The sequence below is a fragment of the Adiantum capillus-veneris genome, chromosome 29 (assembly GCF_014529385.1).
Source record: "Adiantum capillus-veneris isolate H3 chromosome 29, ASM1452938v2, whole genome shotgun sequence".
NCBI classification, from domain to species: Eukaryota; Viridiplantae; Streptophyta; class Polypodiopsida; order Polypodiales; family Pteridaceae; genus Adiantum; species Adiantum capillus-veneris.
In genome coordinates, this window is record NC_140959.1 from 52,365,268 (window position 1) to 52,389,764 (window position 24,497).

General features: G+C 43.7%; 1 protein-coding gene across 1 annotated transcript in view; it reads right to left on the reverse strand.

The window, feature by feature from the left end:
• Positions 1-23,507, reverse strand: part of LOC147419191 (Transducin/WD40 repeat-like superfamily protein) — a 168,676-nt gene extending 145,169 nt beyond the window's left edge. The window contains exons 1-3 of the mRNA XM_086505596.1: positions 23,420-23,507; positions 22,816-23,316; positions 22,669-22,731 (exon numbers count right to left, since the gene is read on the reverse strand). Of these exons, the coding sequence (XP_086361722.1) occupies positions 22,669-22,731; positions 22,816-23,316; positions 23,420-23,451 (596 nt within the window). The 5' untranslated portion in view covers positions 23,452-23,507. The remainder of the gene's footprint in view (positions 1-22,668; positions 22,732-22,815; positions 23,317-23,419) is intronic.
• Between the last annotated feature and the right edge of the window lie 990 nt (positions 23,508-24,497).

The window sequence follows — 24,497 nt, forward strand, 5'->3', positions numbered from 1 at the left end:
GGAGGTAATGCTGATGCAAAAACGCTAGGGCTGGTTCTGTGCTTGCAATGGAAATCTCCTAACGCTAGGGCTGATCTGTCTTCTTGCTGTTGCCGGGGTTCATTTGCACCGCAAAAACGCCAGGGACTGAATTGCATGCAAAAACATTGGGCTGTCTGTAGCAAAAACGCTAGGTCTTTGTTGATGGGGGTCCTGCTAAGAAGTTGCCTGTCGAACGTGGAGTTCCTGCTGCCTCTTCTGCTGTAGAATGCTAGCGCTGGGTTTTCTTATATATAATCTTACTAAATTTGTCCTACCCAGTTCCCAACAAAAGTCACTTAAAAATAATAAATGGAAAATGTCAAAAATAGGGAAAATAGGTCTATGCACTGTAAAAATACTCCTGATGGGTTATGATGGTAATTTGATGATCATGATGTGTGCAACCAGAGGATATGCATCTAATCTAAGTGTAACATTTAATGGCCTAAAAACTTGTGTGTAGCGGAAATTAGCATGAACATAGTGGGCATTTCATTAAAATAGATTCCTAATGAGAATTACAAGAGTGCTTGGGTGGAGAGAGCAACAAAAAGCATAACACCTAGTTAGATAGCATGAACGATACTTTCAAAAGAGAGAGAAATTAAGCTATTGACAACAATTGAGGACCGGATTTACATGGAGCCGGTCCCCCCTCCAAAAGGCTTTGTATTATGGTTTCTCCCATCAAGAGAGACATTGTACAATACAATTCTTTGTGTTCCTTCAAAACTAGCTAGTGCAATGAAGATGAAAGCTTCATGCACTAAGCAAAACACTTAGCAAACACAACATCACTTATCCCCGATCTCAGACCCAAGACCTCACACACCTTCAAAGATGGTGAGGGCTAGCAAGGTATGAGAGTAGATTGAGAGGAAGAAAAAGTATTCTTACGAGAAAGATGTACATCTCCTCACATAATCACTCATATTAGCATAGCTTAGCTTAGTAATTAGCATGGTAGAGGAGATGAGCATGCATTGAAGCTTGGCTCTTGGTTGGATTTGCATCACAAAGCCAAGAGTTGTTGGTGTAGGCCTCCCTTCTCACAAGCTTGGAGTAGGTGGTAAGCTTTCCATTAAAGCTTGAGAAGGAGAGAGAGTCTTCTTTACTTCACACATGAGATTGTGTGAGTGTGTGTGAGATAATGCCTTGCAAAAATCAGCCCCCTCTCTCTCTTGGGCGACCCCTCTTGCTATTTGCTCTTGCTATCCTCTCATTGGACCTCCCTAGGGCTAGCCAATGACAATTAAGCAACATAAGTGATAGCCTTCTGACATGTGTCCCCCTTTCCCCTTTTGTGAGAGCTTTAGGTAATTTAATAATTCAACTAAACTCTCATTGGACCCCTTTGCCTCCTGGCCAATAGGAATCAGGCAAGCCATTGGGCTGTTGAATGCTCATTGGACCCTTTGGGAGACTGTCCAATAGTCTTCTAGAGGACTTAATTCTCATTGGTTCTTTTATTAAGTGTTTTTAAATTAATTAAACTAGATTTACTCTAGCCTAATTCTCATTGGTCCACCTCCAAGGCCATCCAATAGAAATTGGGTACACCTTGTGGGCATCTGGGCTAGGGAGCTGACATGTGTCCCTCATTCCCTTTGTGTAAAGGGAGCTTGTGTATGTGTGTGTGGCTCTCTCTCATCCCCTACAAGCAAGGCTCGCCCCCTCCTAAGTAGGGATGTGTAAAGACTTTTTTGGACACACACAAAGCATCCAATTCCCCTATGGTTGACCTTTGGACACAACCTTTGAATTTTGGAACCTTAGCATTTTGGAAGTCTTAATGGGCTGAACCTTAGGGTCTTTTTAGCCCATTGTTGCACATGGCTCTTTTGCAGATGGCCCCCCCTTTGGATCCTTATTTTCCCTCCTTTGGATCCCTACTGTGGCCGGTCTGCTAGTTTAACCAATATTCTAGCTTTTTCTCCCCTAGCACTTCCCCATATTAAATGATCAGTTTAACATGAGAAAATCATTTAGGAGAATTAGATATTGATTATTATGACATTACCTCTCTCTTGAAATCATAGTCGTCCTCGACTATGGTGTAGAGAAGATAAAGCATATTCATGAGTCCTTTTCTTAGCGGGTAGAGGATCCCTATGTTACCCTACGACATCATTCCACAATGGATGACTAGTCCATTTGGTGCTTGAGAGCCTGAGGCTGCCGTAAGCATGTGCACATTAGTCCTATCAATCTTCCATAGTAGAGTGACAAGCTCTACTTGGTGTTTGGGAGACGTCGTCTCCGCAAACTTGATCTAAGCATGCATACTACTTCATTTTTGTGCACAATAAAGAAAAAGAGTCTTATAAGACAAAAACTTTGTTCATTCTTAACATTTTGTACATTTGCTTACTCTTGGGAAGCATTGTAAGGATTGACAAGGTTTAGGTTATCCTTTAATTATATGCCTTGCATCCATCTAGCATCTTCAAAAGGATAATTCTTAAACTTAATAAGATATCGTCGGATAGTCTTACCGCCTCTTAGTACCTTGTCTTCATGTCGGAGAATGGACTCGGGTTGCAGCACCTCCTCTTGGTCCTGGATCTCCGGTGGATCTTCAGTAGTTGGTTCTTGAGGTGGCTCTCCTTTGTAAGGCTTTAATAGGCTCACATGGAAAGCATTGTGTATGAGCCAATGATTGGGCAACTTGAGTTGATAGGCCATCTCATTGATTGGCCTAAGAATCTGGAAGGGACCATAGTACCTTTTTGCTAGCTTAGCATAGTACTTTTGGTGGCCCGTAGGATTCTTGCCCGTCGTGTGCCTTAATCGAGCCTTGGGGAATTTTAATAAGACCCAATCATTTTCTTTAAAGGCTTGGGCTCTTCTGTGCTTGTCAGCAGCAGCCTTGTGCCTTTGTTGTGAGATAGAGATAGCATCCTTAATCTTTTGAAAAGATTCTTGTAGGTCTCGGCTATACTCATCTGCAGCGAAGATCTTCCCATGTACCTTAAGTAGCAAAGGACTTTTTGATCTTCCCTCAATTACCTCGAAAGGTGCTTTTCCCGTGGAAGTATGTACAGTGTTATTGTAAGCATACTCCACTAAGGGTAAGTACTTCTCCCATTAGGATCTTTGATCTACTTCCGTTACATAGGCTTTTAGTAGATCGAGAATTGTTAGGTTAGCTATTTCACTTTGGCCATCCGTTTGTGGATGATAGGCCGAAGAGAAGTTTAGCCTTGTCCCTAAATTCTCAAAGAGACCCTTCCAGAAATTACTGGTCATTCTAGGATCTCTATCCGACACTATGGACATTCGCAAGCCATGGTACCTGAAAATTTGTGAAATGAAGAGGGTTGCCATTTGATGGGCTTTGATAGTCTTTTTGACAGGTATAAAATGAGCTTGTTTACTGAACCTGTCTACTATCGTCCATATTCCCGTATTCCCATGGATAGACTTAGACAATCCAAAGATAAAATCCATAGATATGCTCTCCCATGGTGAATTAGGGATTGGCAAGGGTTGAAGCAATCCGAGTTGCTTCCCTCTATCAAATTTTCTCTTTTAGCATACCACACATTTAGAAACATACTCTTGTATGTTCACTTTCATGGTAGGCCAATAGAAACATGTTTCAATTCCCTTTAAGATAGACTGAATCCCTCTATGCCCCGCGTAAGGTGGAGCATGAGATTCATACATTACTTTCTCACGTAGTGAGTTAGTAACACATAGTCTATTGCCATAGAGAAGATAACCATCTTGTAAAGTAAATGGTTCTTCTTTCTTCCCTAATGCAAGGACTGAAATCACATCTCTAAAATCAGGATCAATAGCATACTCATCTATCATTGAAGATAGATCATTGCGAGTTGCTATGGAAACCGCATTCACTCTCGGCCGTCTTGAGAGTGCATCAGCTACTTGATTATGCTTGCCAGCAATGTGAGCAATATGAAAATGAAATTGCGAAAGGAAATTTGCCCACCTCATTTGTTTGTCGGAGAGCTTGGTCTGCGTCATGAAGTACTTAAGACTTTGGTGATCCGTTCGCAGAATGAAAGGAGTCCCCAATAACTAGTGCTTCCATGAGTCTAAGGCATGTAGAACTGCGAGGAGTTCCTTTTCATATATGCCTAGAGCTTGCTCAACAGGGTCAAGCCTTCGACTTTCCTTTACTTCTCACCTCGACTGTGTGAGAGTGTGTGTGTGGTAATGCCTTGCAAAAATCAGCCTCCTCTCTCTCTCTTGGGCGAGCCCTCTTGCTATTTGCCCTTGCTCAACCCTGGTCAAAACAGCTCTGTGCGCGCCGTGGCACACAGGGCTTTTTTTTTTTTTTTAAATTCACTTTCATGCTAGCCTATGGCGTGCCCTTCTTGGAGCAAAACAGCTCCAAGGCAATCACCACAAGCATCACATTGGACCTCAAATGGTTTTGAGAGATCCGGTAGTGTAAGCACAGGTTGAGAGATAAGCTTTTCTTTAAGCTTTTCGAAAGCATTGTTCTCCTTAGCAGACCATGTGTAGCTAACGCTTTTCTTTGTTAGGTCATGTAATGGTCCCGCAATCTGTGAGAACTTTTCTATGAAGTGTCTATAGTATGCACACATACCTATAAAGCTTCTTAGTTCATGAAGATTCTTTGGTTTAGGCCATTCTTTTATTACCTTTAACTTTGATGGATCCATTTGGATGCCATCTTGAGAGATAATGTGACCTAAATACTAAATATCTTGCAAGAAAAATTCACTTTTCTTTCGATTAACATAAAGTTTATTCTCTCTTAAAACTTGAAATATTACCTGGAGGTGTTGCTTGTGTTCGTCTAATGAATTAGAGTAGATGATAATATCATCAAAGAACACTCCAGTGAAGGTTTGATGAGGCCTGAACAGCTTCTCCATCAAGCGGTTGAATGCGGCTGGTGCATTGGTCAAGCCAAAAGGCACGACAATGTATTCGTAAAGACCAAATGTGGTGCGAAATGCGGTCTTTACAATATCTTGATCAACTATCCTTATTTGGTGATAGCCACTTTTTAGGTCAATCCTATTGAAGTAGGTCGATCCTTGTAGCTTATCAAATAGGTCTTCTACCTGTGGAACGGGAAACCTATTCTTGATAGTGATCCTATTTAGTGCTCTATAGTCGACACACATACGATATGTGCCGTCTTTCTTTTGCACTAATAGCACAGGTGAGCAAAATGGAGATGAGCTAGGCCTAACCATGCCGTTCTCAACTAACTCGTGCACTTGCCGCATAATCTCCTCTTGTTGAGCTTGAGAAACTCTATAAGGAGGTTTGTTAGGCGGTGAACTTCCTGGAAGAAGTTCAATTGCATGGTCATCATTACCTCGTTTAGGAGGTAGCTCACAAGGGATGTCGTCAATAAAAACATCTTGAAACCCCTTGAGAAAATTAGATAACTCTAATTTCTTTTGGTTTCTTTTAATTTCTTTTGCTAAAGCATTAGGTTCATTTTGAGAATCTTTAACAAAAATCATGTACACGGAAATAGAGCTCTTTATTGATTTGTTGAAAGCTGGTGTATGTAAAATGGGGATAGTGTTACCCATTTCCTTAGCATCTATATACATGTCTTTTTCCCTTAACTTAAAGGAGATTCTCCTTTCAGGGAATTTAACATTGGCAGCCATGCGATCAAACCATGGTGCTCCTAGGATTACATCCTCATGCTTGAGAGGAGAGATAAAGAAGTACTCTTTGTCCACATAGCTTTGGACATGAAGCCTCAATTTCCTGATTAAGGGAGTAACTGAAGCTTTTTGCCCCTTGAAAGCACTGTCACAGGTAAGACATCTCCCATCTCGTAGGCTTGTATGCCTAGCTTGGTGGCCAACTCTATAGATATAAAATTGTGAGTAGAACCAGGGTCAAAGAGAATGAAAGCATCATGTTCTCTTACCTTTCCCCAAGCATGGCATAGAGGAGATCCTTTGTGGTGAGTTTGGTGAGTCTCCTCCTCTTGGATTTCAACCAAGGTAGCTCTAGGAGAATCTTGGCGGTTGTTCTTTTGGAGACAAGCACGGTACGCATGCCCTTGTTCGCCGCACTTGAAACACCGGTTATCCTTGCGATAACGCTCAAGCTCTTCAAGAGAGTTTGTTTTTACCTTTGTGAACTCCCTTCTCTTTAGCTTTATTGGAGTTGCCCTTACAAGATTTTTGGACATTGTCCTTCCCCTTAGGCTCGTTGGAACCCTTGTTTTCCGTGGGCTTATTATTTCTTTTAGCCCCCGTTTGGAAATTGATTCGAGAGGCCACCATAGTATGGTGTATTACCGCCAATATGGTACGTGGCCTTTGGGAGTTGACATACTCCGCCATTTCTTCGGTTAAGCCCGCACAAAATTGTTGCTTTTGCTCTCCAAAATCCAACTTTTTGAAGACAATGGCTTTGAGTTGTAGCTCCCAAAACTTGTCTACATATTTGTGGATGGATTCATAGGGAGAGAGCTTTAAGCTTCGCCATTCGGTGAGTACTTTGTCTTTGGCATCGGTGGCCAAAAACTGCTTCATAATGGAAGCTCTTTAAGCTTTCCATGTTCGTGGAGCTTCACCGTTGGCTCGTAGGCTTGACCACCATTGCCTGGCGGACTTTTGAAAGTGCATAGCTACATGGCGTAGCTTAGAGGACTCCGTGAAGCCCTCATCTCCAAACGCCGCATCAAATTGTTGGATAAAGGCCAAGACTTTGTCCGTAGCACCAAAGGTGCCATCATAGGTAAGGAAAGAGATACTCTTTCCTCCCTCTTTGAACTTCTTGAGCTTGGACGACCTCTTCCATGCGGCATAGGATTTCCTATGGCCTCTTCTTTTTGATGGTTCAAAGGTTGCACCATCACTTTCTTCAGAAGGTGAAAAATTTGAGGAAGGTGGAGAAGAGAGTGACCTCTTTCTCGCCTTTTTCTTGTCTTGATCTTCGTCGTCTTCACCATCACTTTCATAAGAGGAAGAGGATGAAGAAGATGGAGAAGAGGGTGTCCTCTTTCTCGCCTTTTTCTTCTCTTGCTTTTTATCATCCCTCTTTGAATTATGGTGTGGAGAAGGGTGCGATGGTCTTCTCCGCTTTGGTGGTGATGGAGAGCGTTTAGCCTGCCGTCTTCATGGAGCCATCTCCGCCGAGGTGGCGGGAGACTCACTTCTTTCTCGTTCCTTCGGTGGAGGCTCTTGAGTTCTCCTTTGGGAAGGAGATGCATCATCAAGAAGTAAATTCTTGAGCCCTTCGTATGGATTCTCTTCTTCTTCACGAATCGGAGAGAGACCTCTTTTGGAAGTCTCACAAGGAGGCTTCCTATGTGTTCTCTCGTCATGGTGGTGAGCTTGGAGAATCCCGTGAGCACGGAGCTGCTGTTGCACTTCACTTTGGAGAGATGGATTGCCCATGGCTTGTTGAAGCCTAGAAAGAAGATAGTTAACAAGCATCGGAGCATCATTAGTAGCTTGCTCATTAGCAAAATCAAAGTTATCAACATTAATTTCACTCTCTTTACTATTGTCAGCCATTCTAACAATTTTTAGGTGTAAACTTTTTAGGTGTACTTTGGCACTTCAAGCCCTAGTTGCTACTCCTCTTTACCCCTTTAGAAAAAGCACTCAAGCTACTGTACCCGTGGCTCGAATACCATTAATTGGAAGAATAGAAGAGAGGGTCGTTCAACATCAAAGCAGCACCAGCTCCTGTCAAGCTTCTAATAGCTCAATAGTGGTTCAGCCGTAGGCTACCCCGTAGGACTCCACTATTAAGACCATAGCTCTCGACGGTGATGCCCCGTTAACTCCACGAAGGCAGGCGCACTGTAAGGCTGAAAAATCCCTATTCTACTTACTCACAGGCAATTAATAATACCAACCATTTATAGCTAGCTTGAGGACCTCCCTTCTTGAGCAAGAAAAGAGAAACCTTGTGCTCTGATACCAATGTAACATTTAATGGCCTAAAAACTTGTGTGCAGCGGAAATTAGCATGAACATAAGTAGGCATTTCATTAGAATAGATTCCTAATGAGAATTACAAGAGTGCTTGGGTGGAGAGAGCAACAAAATGCATAACACCTAGTTAGATAGCATGAACGATACTTTCAAAAGAGAGAGAAATTAAGCTATTGACAACAGTTGAGGACCGGATTTGCATGGAGCCGGTCCCCCCTCCAAAAGGCTTTGTATTATGGTTTCTCCCATCAAGAGAGACATTGTACAATACAATTCTTTGTGTTCCTTCAAGACTAGCTAGTGCAATGAAGATGAAAGCTTCATGCACTAAGCAAAACACTTAGCAAACACAACATCACTTATCCCCGGTCTCAAACCCAAGACCTCACACACCTTCAAAGATGGTGAGAGCTAGCAGGGTATGAGAGTAGATTGAGAGGAAGGAGTATTCTTACGAGAAAGATGTACATCTCCTCACATAATCACTCATATTAGCATAGCTTAGCTTAGTAATTAGCATGGTAGAGGAGATGAGCATGCATTGAAGCTTGGCTCTTGGTTGGATTTGCATCACAAAGCCAAGAGTTGTTGGTGTAGGCCTCCCTTCTCACAAGCTTGGAGTAGGTGGTAAGCTTTCCATTAAAGCTTGAGAAGGAGAGAGAGTCTTCTTTACTTCCCACATGAGATTGTGTGAGTGTGTGTGTGATAATGCCTTGCAAAAATCAGCCCCCTCTCTCTCTTGGGCGACCCCTCTTGCTATTTGCTCTTGATGTCCTCTCATTGGACCTCCCTAGAGCTAGCCAATGACAATTAAGCAGCATAAGTGATAGCCTTCTGACATGTGTCCCCCTTTCCCCTTTTGTGAGAGCTTTAGGTAATCTAATAATTCAACTAAACTCTCATTGGACCCCTTTGCCTCCTGGCCAATAGGAATCAGGCAAGCCATTGGGCTGTTGAATGCTCATTGGACCCTTTGGGAGACTGTCCAATAGTCTTCTAGAGGACTTAATTCTCATTGGTTCTTTTATTAAGTGTTTTTAAATTAATTAAACTAGATTGACTCTAGCCTAATTCTCATTGGTCCACCTCCAAGGCCATCCAATAGAAATTGGGTACACCTTGTGGGCATCTAGGCTAGGGAGCTGACATGTGTCCCTCATTCCCTTTGTGTAAAGGGAGCTTGTGTGTGTGTGTGTGTGGCTTTCTCTCTCATCCCCTACAAGCAAGGCTCGCCCCCTCCTAAGTAGGGATGTGTAAAGACTTTTTTGGACACACACAAAGCATCCAATTCCCCTATGGTTGACCTTTGGACACAACCTTTGAACTTTGGAACCTTAGCATTTTGGAAGTCTTAATGGGCTGAACCTTGGGGTCTTTTTAGCCCATTGTTGCACATGGCTCTTTTGCAGATGGCCCCCCCTTTGGATCCCTATTTTCCCTCCTTTGGATCCCTACTGTGGCCAGTCTGCTAGCTTAACCAATATTCTAGCTTTTTCTCCCCTGGCACTTCCCCATATTAAATGATCAGTTTAACATGAGAAAATCATTTAGGAGAATTAGATATTGATTATTATGACACTAAGTGTCTGGTCGTGCACGGTCTGCGAACAGACTCACAAAAATGGCAGATCACTTCCTATTCTAGACTAATTGAACTGAACTGAACCCTTGTCATGAAGTAGCTTGTCCACGTACACATAAGGTTAGATGTGCACGTGACATCCCCTCGTTTTCAAAGTGAGATATTGGTACCGAATTGTATGGCATCGAGGGAGATCACTAACAACTGCTGGAATCCTGGAAAGGACTCTTTGCTGGCCCACTCTGATGCGTAGGTCATGCCAAACTTGAACTTCATAAAGGTCTGCAACGCTTGCTTCTTTGGGCCGTGCCGAAAGCGACACAGTCATATGTGGCTCCTTCGATGCTTCAACTTCGTCGATAGTCATGCGTCTATCTTCTTCAAGAAACTCTGAGGCTGAAAATTCTTGAAACCACTTCTAGCACAAAAACATGAACATACCCATTCCACGTAAAGTGACTGGAAAAATTCGAGTCTTTCGAAAAAACTGTGCATGCAATGCAGATGAACAAAGTGACGAAGTGCCAAACCGTCCATCAAACACACACAAACAATGGGGTCGAATCTTGACTTTCTGATCTAAATCAATCAAGTGTGCCAAAACACAATGGAAATGCCGATGCTTGAAGCTAAATCCTTCTTGTGCTCTTTTTGAGACTGTGTCATGCCAAGGAAGAGACATGGACTGTAAATTCCTTGAATGCAAACATGTCAACTTTTCATGAGAAATCTGCATACATTCGTGCTCATTCATGAGTGAATCGTGCTTATCGTACAATATGGCATGTCTTTGAAAAGGGATCACATAAAGGCGCTGACTAAAATACAGGAAATGATCACGAATAAAACACTCGAACAATGCGTGCTAACTAATCATTCGAACACATAGTACTTCATGTGGGGGTTCTTTGGACCTAGGCTCGAGAGCCAAGATCAGTTCTTCGTGATTGATCGTCTTAACTAGAGAAAGTATCAACTAACACATCATCCTAGTGAACAATCACATCATCTTCATGCAAATCATCATGCTTGTCATTATCATTCAAATCATCATGCTTACATCATCATTCAAATCATCATGCTCATCATTATCATGCAAATAATATCTGTCATGCTTGAGAGAAGAAGAGACTGAGAGAGTCTCCTTTTCATGAATCTCTTGCATCTGTGCCTGCACTTGAGATAAGAGTCAGAACATCTCCTCCATGTGTCGGGCGCTCTATTCTTCATACGCTAACCGTCTTCGCACTTGCGATCGAATTCGTTTAGGCTTTCTTTGGCCGCCAAGCGCGCTTGCTCACGCTCACTAGCTCCTTCCTTTCTTCGACCACTTCGCGCGCTTGCTCACGCTCACGCTCTGCCTTTCTTTCTGCTTCTCTAACTGCGTCTTTACGACCCAATTCGGCTTGTCTTACTTTGGCTTACAAGCGTGCTTGCTCGTGCTCACGCGCTATGGCTGCCATTCTTTCTTGGTACTTACGCTCTATGGTTGCTATTCTTTCTTTGATTGCTAACTTCCTGTCCATCATCCTCTTGTCAAAAGCCTCCATAGGAGTTTGTACAATCCTTGGCGTAGATGAGGAAGGGGGAGGGTCGAAAAAACCTCCTGGTGGGGAAAATTCTTCTTCGCCACTCCCATGCTCACCACCTCCATGCAAAGTATCCATTCCGCTTCGGGTGATGACCATCCACTGAAGTCTTGGTGTCACGTGACACATCCAAACCCTATGTGTCCATGGACAAGCTACACCACAGCAGGGTTCAGTCAGTCCAGTCAGTCTAGATTAGCAGTGATCTGGCACTTTTGTGAGTCTATTCGTAGACCGTGCATGCCCAGTCACTGAGTGTAGATGCATATCCTCCGATTGCACACAGCATGATCATCAATATTCCCTTCAAAATCCATCAGATTCAGTCGGGAGAATTTTTCAGTTCATTTAGCCTATTTTCCTATTTTTGGTTATTTTCACTTAGTATTTTTAAGTGACTTTCCAACAAAAGTAGGTAGGGCAATTTTGCTAAGTTAATATATAAGCAAACCCAAGTTAGCACTTTCTGGCAGAAGAGGCAGCAGGAGCTTCCCGCTCAACAGGCAACTTCTCAACAGTACCCCCCAAAACCTCTGGCGTTTTGGCTTTCCATCCTCGCCTGCACCATCAGAGTCCTAGCGTTTTTGGATACAGATATCAGCCTAGCGTTTTCTCTCACAGTGACCGCCGGCAATAGCAGATTCCCAACGTTTCCTCACTTGCATCATCACCATCAACATCAGCCTTGTAGCGTTTTTGCTTGCCCTCATCAGTACTAGAGCCCTATGGCGATTTCAGCCCATGCTTGATCGTCATCACCCCCGAAGTCACCTAGCGGTTGCAGATTCATCTAGTTTGCAGCAAAAGGACCCCTTGACATCAGCGTTTTTGCAGTGTTTTCAGCAGGTGCTAAAAGCCATAAAAACGCAGCCTGATAGGTACATAACCTCAGCATTTTTGCCATCAGCATGACCCCCGACTACTCCACCATTTTCAGCCCTTAAAGACAGCAGTAAAACAGTCCATGAAATTCAACAAATAGAAGATCCCAGATTTCAGCCCTAAGTCGTCGTCATCACCACCGTCGTCGTCATCGGCATAGTCCAAGTTGCATCAGTCCATTGCATACGCATTGTACACCTTTGTGCAATCAAAGTAGACCACTCTCGCTGATGAGAGTGGGGCCTTCGGAGGAGGGTTTTACAACCTCTCGGTGTGGTATCTCTTCTCTCTCCTTCTCTCAGTCTCATTCACTTGCACGCACAATATCCACTCACTTTGTTCGTGATCATAGCACTCTCCACAAGACGGAAGGCTCTCTCCTTCCCCAAGAACTAAAAGGAACCTCGAGCAATAAAGATCACTAATCTTGAGAAAATACAACATTCATTCCGCTGCACCTTACATTGGTATCAGAGCTTTGGAAGTGTTCTGCATTACTCAAGGAAAGAACCACAAGAATTTTTTTTGCTTGTTGCGATCGCACGAACCCAAGTTTACTTGGACATGGCGATTCCTAATCGTGTTTTGTTGAAGAGTGACAGGAATCCCAAGAAAGAAGGGCTTGTCCAGCCTCTCCTTGTGTCTCTTTTCACTCATTGAGAGCGGACAGTGCACTTAGCGGCCGGCCAATCGACGTGAGGTGGGAAAAAGCAACCTTGGTGTGGGCGCAAGGCCGCCAAGGGGTGCGCCCGCAGAAAGGAGTAGAACTCGGGTGAAGAGAAGATCCTTCTCCAACGCGATTTGCAAGCGAAAAAAAACCTCAAGAACCCCAAGAACCCAAGACCCTCAAGACTCAAGAACCTCAAGAACCCTAGATTCTCACGAATCAAGGACCTCAAGAACCTCAAGACCGTCAAGAACCCAAGTTCCTCGCGAGCTTAAGAACCCAAGATCATAGTGCATGGTCGTCACCCGAAGCGGAATGGATACTTCGCATACAGGTGATGAGCATAAGAGAGGCGACGAAGACTCGTCCCCACCCGGAGATGATTTCTTCAACCCTCCCCCTTCGCCATCTATGCCACCAAGTGCACCAAACCCTATGGAGGAAATGGTCAAGCAGATAATGGCCATGATGGATAGACAAGAAACAAATCGCCTTGCTCAGGAACGTGAGTGCCTTGCCCAGGACCGTGAGCGCAACGAAAGAGCCAGTGAGCGCGACGAAAGCAACGCAAGACTTGCCGCAAAACAAGAAGACAATCGACTTGCTTTAGAACGCGAGCGCAACGAATGCAAAGAAAGGAAACAACTCAAGAAGGCGGAAGAGGCAGCAACACACGTGGCCTTGGAGGCCGAGCGTACAGCTCATAGATTGGCTTTGGAGGCCGAGCGTGAAGCTCGACGAGAGCTACGCACTCAAGAGTTGCTTGCCCAAGTCCTAGCCTCGAAGACCGAACCACCCAAAGATCGTGGGAGTTCGTCAAGTGGCGCAAGCCATGACTCGGATTCCAACCATCCAGTCATAGAAAAGTTGACTTTCAGTAAGTATGACGATGTCACGTGACACATCCCAACCCTATGTGTCCGTGGACAAGCTACACCACAGCAGGGTTCAGTCAAGTCAAGTCAAGTCTAGATTAGAAGTGATCTGGCACTTTTGTGAGTCTATTCGTAGACCGTGCATGCCCAACCACTTAGCATAAAATGCATATCCTCCGGTTGCACACAACATGATCATCGGAATTCCCATCAGAATCCATTAGCATCAGTTAGGGGAATTTTCCAATGCATTTAGCCTATTTTCCTATTTATTGGGATTTTCACTTATTATTTTTAAGCGACTTTCCAACAAAAGTAGGTAGGGCAATTTTGCTAAGTTTCTATATAAGCAAACCCAAGTTAGCACTAAATGGCAGAAGAGGCAGCAAGAGCACCTTGCTCAACAGGCAACTTCTCAGCAAGACCAACCCCTGCGACTACTCTGGCGTTTTCTCCACAGAAGACCTAGCGTTTTTGCATCAGATCAACCTTGGCGATTTGTGCACAACAGATCAGCCCCGGCATCATCACGACACAGCAGATCAGCCTAGCGTTTTTGCATTTGCAGAACCCTGGCGACAGAAGGACCAATTTCAGCCCCTGGCGTTTTTGGATTTCAGCAGCAAATTAAGACCGGCAGTATTCAACTAAAGTGTAGCAGATTCAGCCCGTAAAGACCATCAGTTTTCAGCCCTAAGAAACCTCATTTTTCAGCCAAGAAAACGCAGCCAAAACAGTCATTTTCAGCCACCGAAACAGTCCCGAAATTCAGCGATTAGAAGATCACAGATTTCAGCCATCAAGTCGTCGTCGTCATCGGCATAGTCCAAGTTGCATCAGTCCATTGCATACGCATTGTACACCTTTGTGCAATCAAAGTAGACCACTCTCGCCGACGAGAGTGGGGCCTTCCGAGGAGGGTTTTACAAATCTCTCAGTGTCGTATCTCTTCTCTCTCCTTCTCTCAGTCTCATTCACTTGCACGCACAATATCCACTCACTTTGTTCGTGATCACAGCACTCTACAAGACGGAAAGCTCTCTCTTTCCCTAAAGAACTAAAAGGAACCTTGAGCAATAAAGATCACTAATCTTGAGAAAATACAACATTCATTCCGCTGCACCTAACATTGGTATCAGAGCTTTGGAAGTGTTCTCCATTACTCAAGGAAAGAACCACAAGAACCACAAGAATTTTTTTGCTTGTTGCGATCGCACGAACCCAAGTTTACTTAGGCGTGGCGATTCCTAATCGTGTTTTGTTGCAGAGTGACAGGAATCCCAAGAAGAAGGGCTTGTCCAGCCTCCCCTTGTGTCTCTTTTCACTCATTGAGAGAGGACCGTGCACTTAGCGGCCGGCCAATCGACGTGAGGTGGGAAAAAGCAACCTTGGTGTGAGCGCAAGGCCGCTAAGGGGTGCGCCCGCAGAAAGGAGTAGAACTCGGTGAAGAGAAGATCCTTCTCAACGCGATTTGCAAGCGAAAGAAAACCTCAAGAACCCAAGACCCTCAAGACTCAAGAACCTCAAGAACCTCGAGAATCCAAGATTCTCACGAATCAAGGACCTCAAGACCCGCAAGAACCCAAGTTCCTCGTGAACTTAAGAACCCAAGACCCCCAAGAACCCAAGTTCCTTGTGAACTCAAGAACCCCCAAGAACCCACAAGAACCCACGATTGCAGAATGATCATCACTCGAAGCGGAATGGATACTTCGCTTGGAGGTGATGAGCATGAGAGAGGCGAAGAAGAATTTTCCCCACCAGGAGGTTTTACCGACCCTCCCCCTTCACCATCTATGACAAAGATTGCACTAACTCCTATGGAGGAGTTGGCCCAAGAAAGAGAAGCAGAAAGAAAAGCCTACGAAGAAGACATGGCAGCCATAGAGCGCAAGTACCAAGAACGAAGGGCAGCCATAGATTGAGAGAACAAAGCAAGTCAAGCAGAATTTGATCGAGAGAACAAAGAAAGTCAAGCAAGATTTGATCGCGAGAACAAAGCAATACGGCAAGAGATGTTGCGACTCTTTTCTCAAATGCAAGCACAGATGCGACAGGATCGGGAAAAGGAGACTCTCTCAGTCTCTTCTTCTCCCAAGCATGACACACAGGATTTGCATGATTGTGTAAAGCATGATGATTATTTGATTGACAATGACTTGCATGATGATTTGAATGACAAGGATAAGCGTGATGATTTGGATGCCAATGATTTGCATGATCAAGATGTGATTTCTCACAAGCATGATGAGTTGCATGAAGATGATGTGATTGTTCACAAGGATGATGTGTTAGTTGATGCTTTTTCTAGCAAAGCTAACCTCGTTGTAGATTCGCTCAATCACCAAGACTCGATCTTTGCTTTCGAGTCAAGGTCCACAGATACCCCACAAGACGATTCGATCATTCAAGAAGAAGCAATCTTGGCTCTCGAGCCTTGGTCCAAAGAACCATCATAGGAAGTATTATGTGTTCGCATGATTGATACGCACGCATTGTTCGAGTGTTTCATTCGTGAAGGTTTCTTGTATTTTAGTCAGCATCGTGATGTGATCCCTTTTCCAAGGCATGACATATTGTATGTTGAGCACGTTTCTCTCATGGATAAGCACGGATGAATGCGGATTGTTCATGAAAAGTTGAAAAGTTTGTATGTTAGGAAGGCGCATTCCATGTCTCTTCCTTGGCATGACAGAGTTTCCGAAAGAGCACATGATAGTATGAGCACCAAGCATGGGCATTTCCATTGTGATTTGCCACAGTTGATTGATTTCGATCAAACAGAAAAGATTCGACCGCATTGTTTGCATGTGTTTGATGAACGGGTTGTAACTCCGTCTCTATGTTCATCTACATTGCATACACACTCTTTAGAGAAGACAAGATTTTTTCCTTCACTTTACATGGAATGGGTATGTTCATGGTTTTGTGTTGGAGATGGTTTCAGGAATTTTCAGCCATGGAGATTCTTGAAGACGAAAGAAGCAGGACTCTAGAAGAAGTTGAAGCAAGAAAGGAGATTCAGAAGACTTTGAGTCGCTTTCGGCGCGGCCCAAAGAAGCAAGCGTTGCAGACCTTTATGAGGTTCAAGTACCGCACAACCCACACATCAGAGTGGGCCGGCGAAGAGTCTCTTCTAGGATTCCAGATGCTGTTGGCGATCTCCTTCGACGCCATACAGTTCAGTACCAATACCTCACTTTGAAAAGGAGGGGATGTCACGTGACACATCCCAACCCTATGTGTCCGTGGACAAGCTACACCACAGCAGGGTTCAGTCAAGTCAAGTAAAGTCTAGATTAGCAGTGATCTGGCACTTTTGTGAGTCTATTCGTAGACCGTGCATGCCCAGCCACTTAGCATAAAATGCATATCCTCCGGTTGCACACAACATGATCATCGGAATTCCCATCAGAATCCATTAGCATCAGTTAGGGGAATTTTCTAGTGCATTTAGCCTATTTTTCTATTTATTGGGATTTTCACTTATTATTTTTAAGCGACTTTCCAACAAAAGTAGGTAGGGCAATTTTGCTAAGTTTCTATATAAGCAAACCCAAGTTAGCACTAAATGGCAGAAGAGGCAGCAGGAGCACCTTGCTCAACAGGCAACTTCTCAGCAAGACCAACCCCCGCGACTACTCTGGCGTTTTCTCCACAGAAGACCTAGCGTTTTTGCATCAGATCAGCCTTGGCGATTTGTGCTCAGCAGATCAGCCCCAGCGTCATCACGACACAGCAGATCAGCCTAGCGTTTTTGCATTTGCAGAACCCCGGCGACAGAAGGACCAATTTCAGCCCCTGGCGTTTTTGGATTTCAGCAGCAAATTAAGACCGGCAGTATTCACCTAAAGTGTAGCAGATTCAGCCCGCGAAGACCATCAGTTTTCAGCCCTAAGAAACCTCATTTTTCAGCCAATAAAACGCAGCCAAAACAGTCATTTTCAGCCACCGAAACAGTCCCGAAATTCAGCGATTAGAAGATCACAGATTTCAGCCATCAAGTCGTCGTCGTCACCACCGTCGTCGTCATCAGCATAGTCCAAGTTGCATCAGTCCATTGCATACGCATTGTACACCTTTGTGCAATCAAAGTAGACCACTCTCGCCGACGAGAGTGGGGGGGCCTTCGGAGGAGGGTTTTACAAATCTCTCGGTGTCGTATCTCTTCTCTCTCCTTCTCTCAGTCTCATTCACTTGCACGCACAATATCCACTCACTTTGTTCGTGATCACAGCACTTTACAAGACAGAAAGCTCTCTCTTTCCCTAAAGAACTAAAAGGAACCTTGAGCAATAAAGATCACTAATCTTGAGAAAATACAACATTCATTCCACTGCACCTAACAGACTCTCATTGCTAATATGCAGGACAAGGTTGAAGAGATTCGGGAAAAGGAGACTCTCTCAGTCTCTTCTTCTCCAAAACATGACACACAGGATTTGCATGATTATGAGAAGCATGATGATTTGAAGGATAATGATTTGCATGATGATTTGGATGACAATGACAAGCATGATGATTTGCATGATCAAGATGTGATTTTTCACAAGCATGATGAATTGCATGAAGATTATGTGATTGTTCACAAAGATGATGTGTTAGTTGATGCTTTTTCTAGCGAAGCTAACCTCGTTGTAGATTCGATCAATCACCATGAATCTATCTTGGCTTTCGAGTCGAGGTCCACAGGTCCCCCACAAGAAGATTCGATAGATCCCGAAGAAGCAATCTTGGATGTTGGCTCTCGAGCCTTGGTCCAAAGCACCCTCACAGGAAGTATTATGTGTTCGAATGATTGATATGCACGCATTGTTCGAATGTTTCATTCGTGAAGGTTTCCTGTATTTTAGTCAACATCGTTATGTGATCCCTTTTCCTAGGCATGACGTATTGTATGTTGAGCACGTTTCTCTCATGGATGAGCACGAATGTATGCAGATTGTTCATGAAAAGCTGAAAAGTTTGTATGTCAGGAAGTCACATTCCATGTCTCTTCCTTGGCATGACAGTTTCCGAACGAGCACATGACACTATGAGCACCAAGCATGGGCATTTCCATTGTGATTTGCCACAGTTGATTGTTTTTGATCAAACAGAAAAGATTCGATTTTCTTGTTTGCATATTTTGATGAACGGGTTGTCACTCCATCCATTTGTTCATCTACATTGCATAGACAGTCTTTAGAGAAGACAATATTTTTTTCCTCCACTTTACATGGAATAGGTATGTTCATGGTTTTGTGTTGGAAATGGTTTCAGTCACGTGACACATCCCAACCCTATGTGTCCGTGGACAAGCTACACCACAGCAGGGTTCAGTCAGTCCAATCACTCTAGATTAGCAGTGATCTGGCACTTTTGTGAGTCTATTCGTAGACCGTGCATGCCCAGTCACTGAGTGTAGATGCATATCCTCCGGTTGCACACAGCATGATCATCAGTATTCCCTTCAAAATCCATCAGATTCAGTCGGGGGAATTTTTCAGTTCATTTAGCCTATTTTCCTATTTTTGGTTATTTTCACTTAGTATTTTTAAGTGACTTTCCAACAAAAGTAGGTAGGGCAATTTTGCTAAGTTAATATATAAGCAAACCCAAGTTAGCACTTTCTGGCAGAAGAGGCAGCAGGAGCTTCCCGCTCAACAGGCAACTTCTCAACAGTACCCCCCAGAACCTCTCGCGTTTTGGCTTTCCATCCTCGCCTGCACCATCAGAGTCCTAGTGTTTTTGGATACAGATATCAGCCCAGCGTTTGCTCTCACAGTGACCGCCGGCAATAGCAAATTCCCAGCGTTTCCTCACTTGCATCATCGCCATCAACATCAGCCTTGTAGCGTTTTTGCTTGCCCTCATCAGTTTTAGAGCCCTATGGCGATTTCAGCCCATGCTTGATCGTCATCGCCCCCCAAGTCACCTAGCGGTTGCAGATTCATCTAGTTTGCAGCAAAAGGACCCCTTGACATCAGCGTTTTTGCAGCGTTTTCAGCAGGTGCTAAAAGCCATAAAAACGCAGCCTGACAGGTACATAACCTCAGCGTTTTTGCCATCAGCATGACCCCCGACTACTCCACCATTTTCAGCCCTTAAGACAGCAGTAAAACAGTCCATGAAATTCAGCAAATAGAAGATCCCAGATTTCAGTCCTAAGTCGTCGTCATCAGCACCGTCGTCGTCATCGGCATAGTCCAAGTTGCATCAGTCCATTGCATACGCATTGTACACCTTTGTGCAATCAAAGTAGACCACTCTCGCCGACGAGAGTGGGGCCTTCGGAGGAGGGTTTTACAACCGCTCGGTGTCATATCTCTTCTCTCTCCTTCTCTCAGTCTCATTCACTTGCACGCACAATATCCACTCACTTTGTTCGTGATCATAGCACTCTCCACAAGACGGAAGGCTCTCTCCTTCCCTAAGAACTAAAAGGAACCTTGAGCAATAAAGATCACTAATCTTGAGAAAATACAACATTCATTCCGCTGCACCTTGCACTTGGGTTCTTAAGTCCATGAGGAACTTGGGTTCTTCTCCGTTTTGGGTTCTTGAGTCTTGAGGTTCTTGAGGTTATTCTTTAGCTTGCAATCTGTGTTAGAGAAGGATCTTCTCTTCACCCGAGTTCTGCTCTTTTCCGCGGGCGCACCCCTTAGCGGCCTTGCGCTCACACCAAGGTTGCTTTTTCCCACCTAACATTGATTGGCCGGCCACTAAGTGCACGGTCCGCTCTCAATGACTGAAAAGAGGCACAAAGGGGAGGCTGGACAAGCCCTTCTTTCTTGGGTTTCTTGTCACTCTTCAAAAACACAATTAGGAATCGACATGCCCAAGAAGACTTGGGTTACGTGCGACCGCAACAAGCAAAAAAGATTATGTGGTTCTTGTGGTTCTTTCCTTAAGTGATACCAAACACTGTCAAAGCTCTGATACCAATGTAAGGTGCAGCGGAAGTGAATGTTGAACTTTGCTCAAGATGAGTGATCCGGACTGTGCTCAAGGGTTCCTTTTACTTACGGAAGGGAGAGCCTTCTGTTCCTTTAGTGAGAGAGTGCAATGGACACAAACAAAAGTGGTGAGCACTATGAATGAAGGTGTTGAGACTGAGAGATAGAGAGAGAAGAGAATACGACACCAGAATGTTGTCAAACCCTCCTCCAAAGGCCCCACTCTCTATGGCGAGAGCGGTCTACTATTGATTGCACAAATCTCTACAATGCTTGGACTTGCCGATGATGTCGACGACGACGAGGATGACAGCGAGACGGCTGAAATTTGCAAATCTTTATCTGCTGAATTCTGACTCTATGTCAGTGACGATGTCGATGACAACGATGCGACGACAACGCGCTGAAAACGCAGATGCTGAAATTTGTGTTTTCCGGGCTGAAACTGCAAACTTTGCTGGATCTGACCGTGCGACGAGGATCTGCTGCGGGAAGGTGAGATCTACGAGGTTCGGGGGTCTGCTGCGGGATCTGACTGCTGAAAACTAAAAACGCTGGTGCAAAACACTAGGAGGTAATGCGAATCTTCTCTTTGATCTGGAAAGGACAATAATATCTCATGCTAAGCTTTGGAAAAAGCCACTCCTTTCCCTTTTGTTTCCTTAGGAGTGCCTTTTCAAAATGTAAGAGTACCCAATCATCTTCCTTCAACTTCAAGTCGCGTCGATATCGATCCACTGCCTTTTTGTGCCGTGCTTGAGACTTCTAGAGAACCTCTCAAATCTTGGCAATAGCAATGTCCAGATCTCTCGTATATTGATCGGCTTCAAAGTTCAAAGATCTTGTCCTTAGTGCTTAGGAAGGGAAGGACCTTCTTAGCACCTCGATTACTTCAAATGGCCCCTTCCTCGTCAAAGAGTGAACCGTATTATTGTAGGCAAATTCCACCAAGGGCAAATATTTTTCCCATTTAGTCTTCTGATCAGAAACGTAAGACTTCAATAAATCCAAAACCACTGAATTGGCTATCTCAAATTGTCCATCTGTCTTTGGGTGGAATGATGACGAGAAATGCAGCCGCATGCCACTGTTCTCCCAAATAGCCTTCCAAAATAAACTCAAGAATCGAGGATCTCTGTCGTTGACTATGGTCTCAGGCATGCCATGTAACCGAAATATCTGAGCAATGAACAGTCTCGCTGAATGGTCCGGCTTGACTGTTTTCTTGATTGCAATGAAGTGAGCTTGCTTGCTAAATCTGTCAATGACAGTCCAAATGCCATCATGCCCACTCTAGAGATCAAAGATGAAATCCATTGCAATACTTTCCCAGGGGCGGGTGAGAAGTGAGTGGATTGTACCCACTTGATCCGCTTTCTTCCGATTTGGACTCATACCCAGTAGAGATTACTCTCAAGCAAGTTCCTTCGGACCAGATGTTTCTTGGTGTGCCAAACGAGAGTGGTTACATTTGCGGGGAGCAGCAGTGTGCTTCAGTTGAATGGTGGAAATACCGGAGTTACTCTCCGGAATACAAGCGTGTTAAATTTTCTACCAGATACGTGAGCACTGCCATGTTGACACTCCCAAACACCAGCTACTATTACACGGTAGAATATTTTATGGAGTGCAATTGCAAACGCCAGTTACTGTTACATGGTAGAATTTTTGATGGAGTGCAGATGGAGGTGTGCCTTGCCTTCATGTCTTCTCAGGCAAGGCACAAGATAGACGAGCTTCTTCACATGTCACTTAGTAACTCCACACCAGGAGCTAAGAGGGGATGTTAAGAGTCGTCACCTCTCTGGCCATAGGCGTTCATTGCATTAATCCTATTGGATTGTTACAAGCTATGTGTGCCTCTTTCTTTTTGTGTTCTTTATGTCATTGAATGAGCTTCTCATTAAAGCTCATTCACATTGTATATCTACAATCAAATAAATATTATTTTCAGGAAAAAAAGTGCTGGTCCATATACATATGTTTAAACACCCCATGAAATTATGTGTAAAATAAGTAGACACACACACCCACATGTGTATAAATGCACACTATATATATATATATATATATATATATATATATATATATATATATATGCACACACATACATGCAGCGTGCACGCATGTGTGTACACTCTCGCAAACAACATTGCAGTAATATCAACGAGATAAGGGTCACAAAACCTTACAAGTCAAAGACGCGCAAGAAACAATCTTCGCTGCTGACGAGGAAACATGAACCATCAGGGGACCTGGAGAGTAATCAAGAAGGAAATGAGTATAAATGCATGATCCCAAAACACAGGATGAGCTAGTTCTTCCAAGTGCATGCATACCATTTGGCCCCCTTAAGAAAATTGTTCTTGGCATAGTTATTGTTAATGCCAGCTTTGAACTGGTGATGAAAATGGTAGAGTCTTTGAGGTGTTTCTTCAAAGCTGAGGATGGGCCAGGAGTAGTGATACTGGTAGGGGTCTACCTCCGTCTCTTGTAGTCCTTCCTCTGCATGTGCTTCTGCTTGCACCTCTGCTTGTGAGAGTGAGTGTGCGTATGCCTCTACTTGTGATTGTACCTCAGCTTGTGTTTTTTCATCTGGCTGTGGCTGCGCTTGTGCTAGTTCCTCTGCTTGTGGCTGTGGCTGTGGCTGTACTAGTGCTAGTTCATCTGCTTGTGGCTGTGCTTGTGTTTGTTCATCTGGCTGTGGCTGCGCTTGTGCTAGTTCCTCTGCTTGTGGCTGTGCTTGTGCTGCTTCTATTTGAGCTTGCTGGTGCGCCTGTTGTTGTTCATGATCGTCACCTCGTAGGAGTTCGCTCACGTCTGCAACCATCGTGAAAGCACTACAGCAGCAATAAAAGTCGCTCAAATTCTTTTGTAAAACAATTCTAAACAAAAACTGAAAAATATAATATTGTGGTCTTTGCAGGTGCTGGCCGGACAGACCTGTGAACATGGTTACCCGGGAAGCCTAACATCGATTTTAGGCTTCCTTGCTTCTGGCAGCTCAGCTAGCAGCTAGAATTAAACCGTACATACTACACACGCAACTCTCGGAATAATAATTTTGTGGCCTCTCTCTCTCTCTCTCTCTCTCTCTCTCTCTCTCTCTATATATATATATATATATATATATATATATATATATATATACATCAATAGAAAGAGAGAACATTGAACCGCCCACGTTGCTCTCTCTTGAATAAAAGGGGTAAAGATAGCGTAGCATAGCTCTCTCTCCCTCTCTCTCTCTCTTTCAAAATAGAGGGTGGCGCTTTGGTATTCTTCTTCAACTAATCCAGTTCTTTCTTCATCTCTTTAAAAAAAAGTAAAAACATTGTTTTTGGACAAAAAAACCCATTTGCATCATGGGTGTTTTATGTTGTGCATTATGCTTGATTTATGTTGTTGCTCTACAATAGGCTTTATGAATAGTAAGAAATTTTGAAAAAGTTGACTACTTGCTAGCACAACTTTAATAAGAAGCATTGGGGAGAATCATATATTTAATATACCAGGTTTAGAGTAATTGAGGTTAATGACAACCTCACACAAGCCAAGCTATTCTAACATGGTGTTGTTTGCAAGAGGAGATGACCATAATTGGTCTTGATGGTAGTGATAGACTTGAAGAGGATCTAACACTCTTGAGGAACTTTTTGACATATAATTGAGAAGACCATAATTGGTCTTGATGGTAGTGATAGACCTGAATTTTCTTGAGGACTTTTTTGATATATGATTGAAAAATTATGGTGGCTGAGTTTTGTCTCCTATCGTATCTTATATTACAATATCTAGAAGCATAATTTGTGTTGGTTTGATGATTATGATGCTACATTACCTTGTTTTGATTAGAGTTATGGAATTTAAAAAAAGTAACTTTTACTAAGAATTATAATCCAATAGTCCAAGACTTTTTTATCTCTACAAAAATATGATTGGTTCGCAGATTAGTAGGACATTCATGATTACTGACTTTGATTTGCCTAAATAATTGGACTAATGATCTAACTCTAAGGAA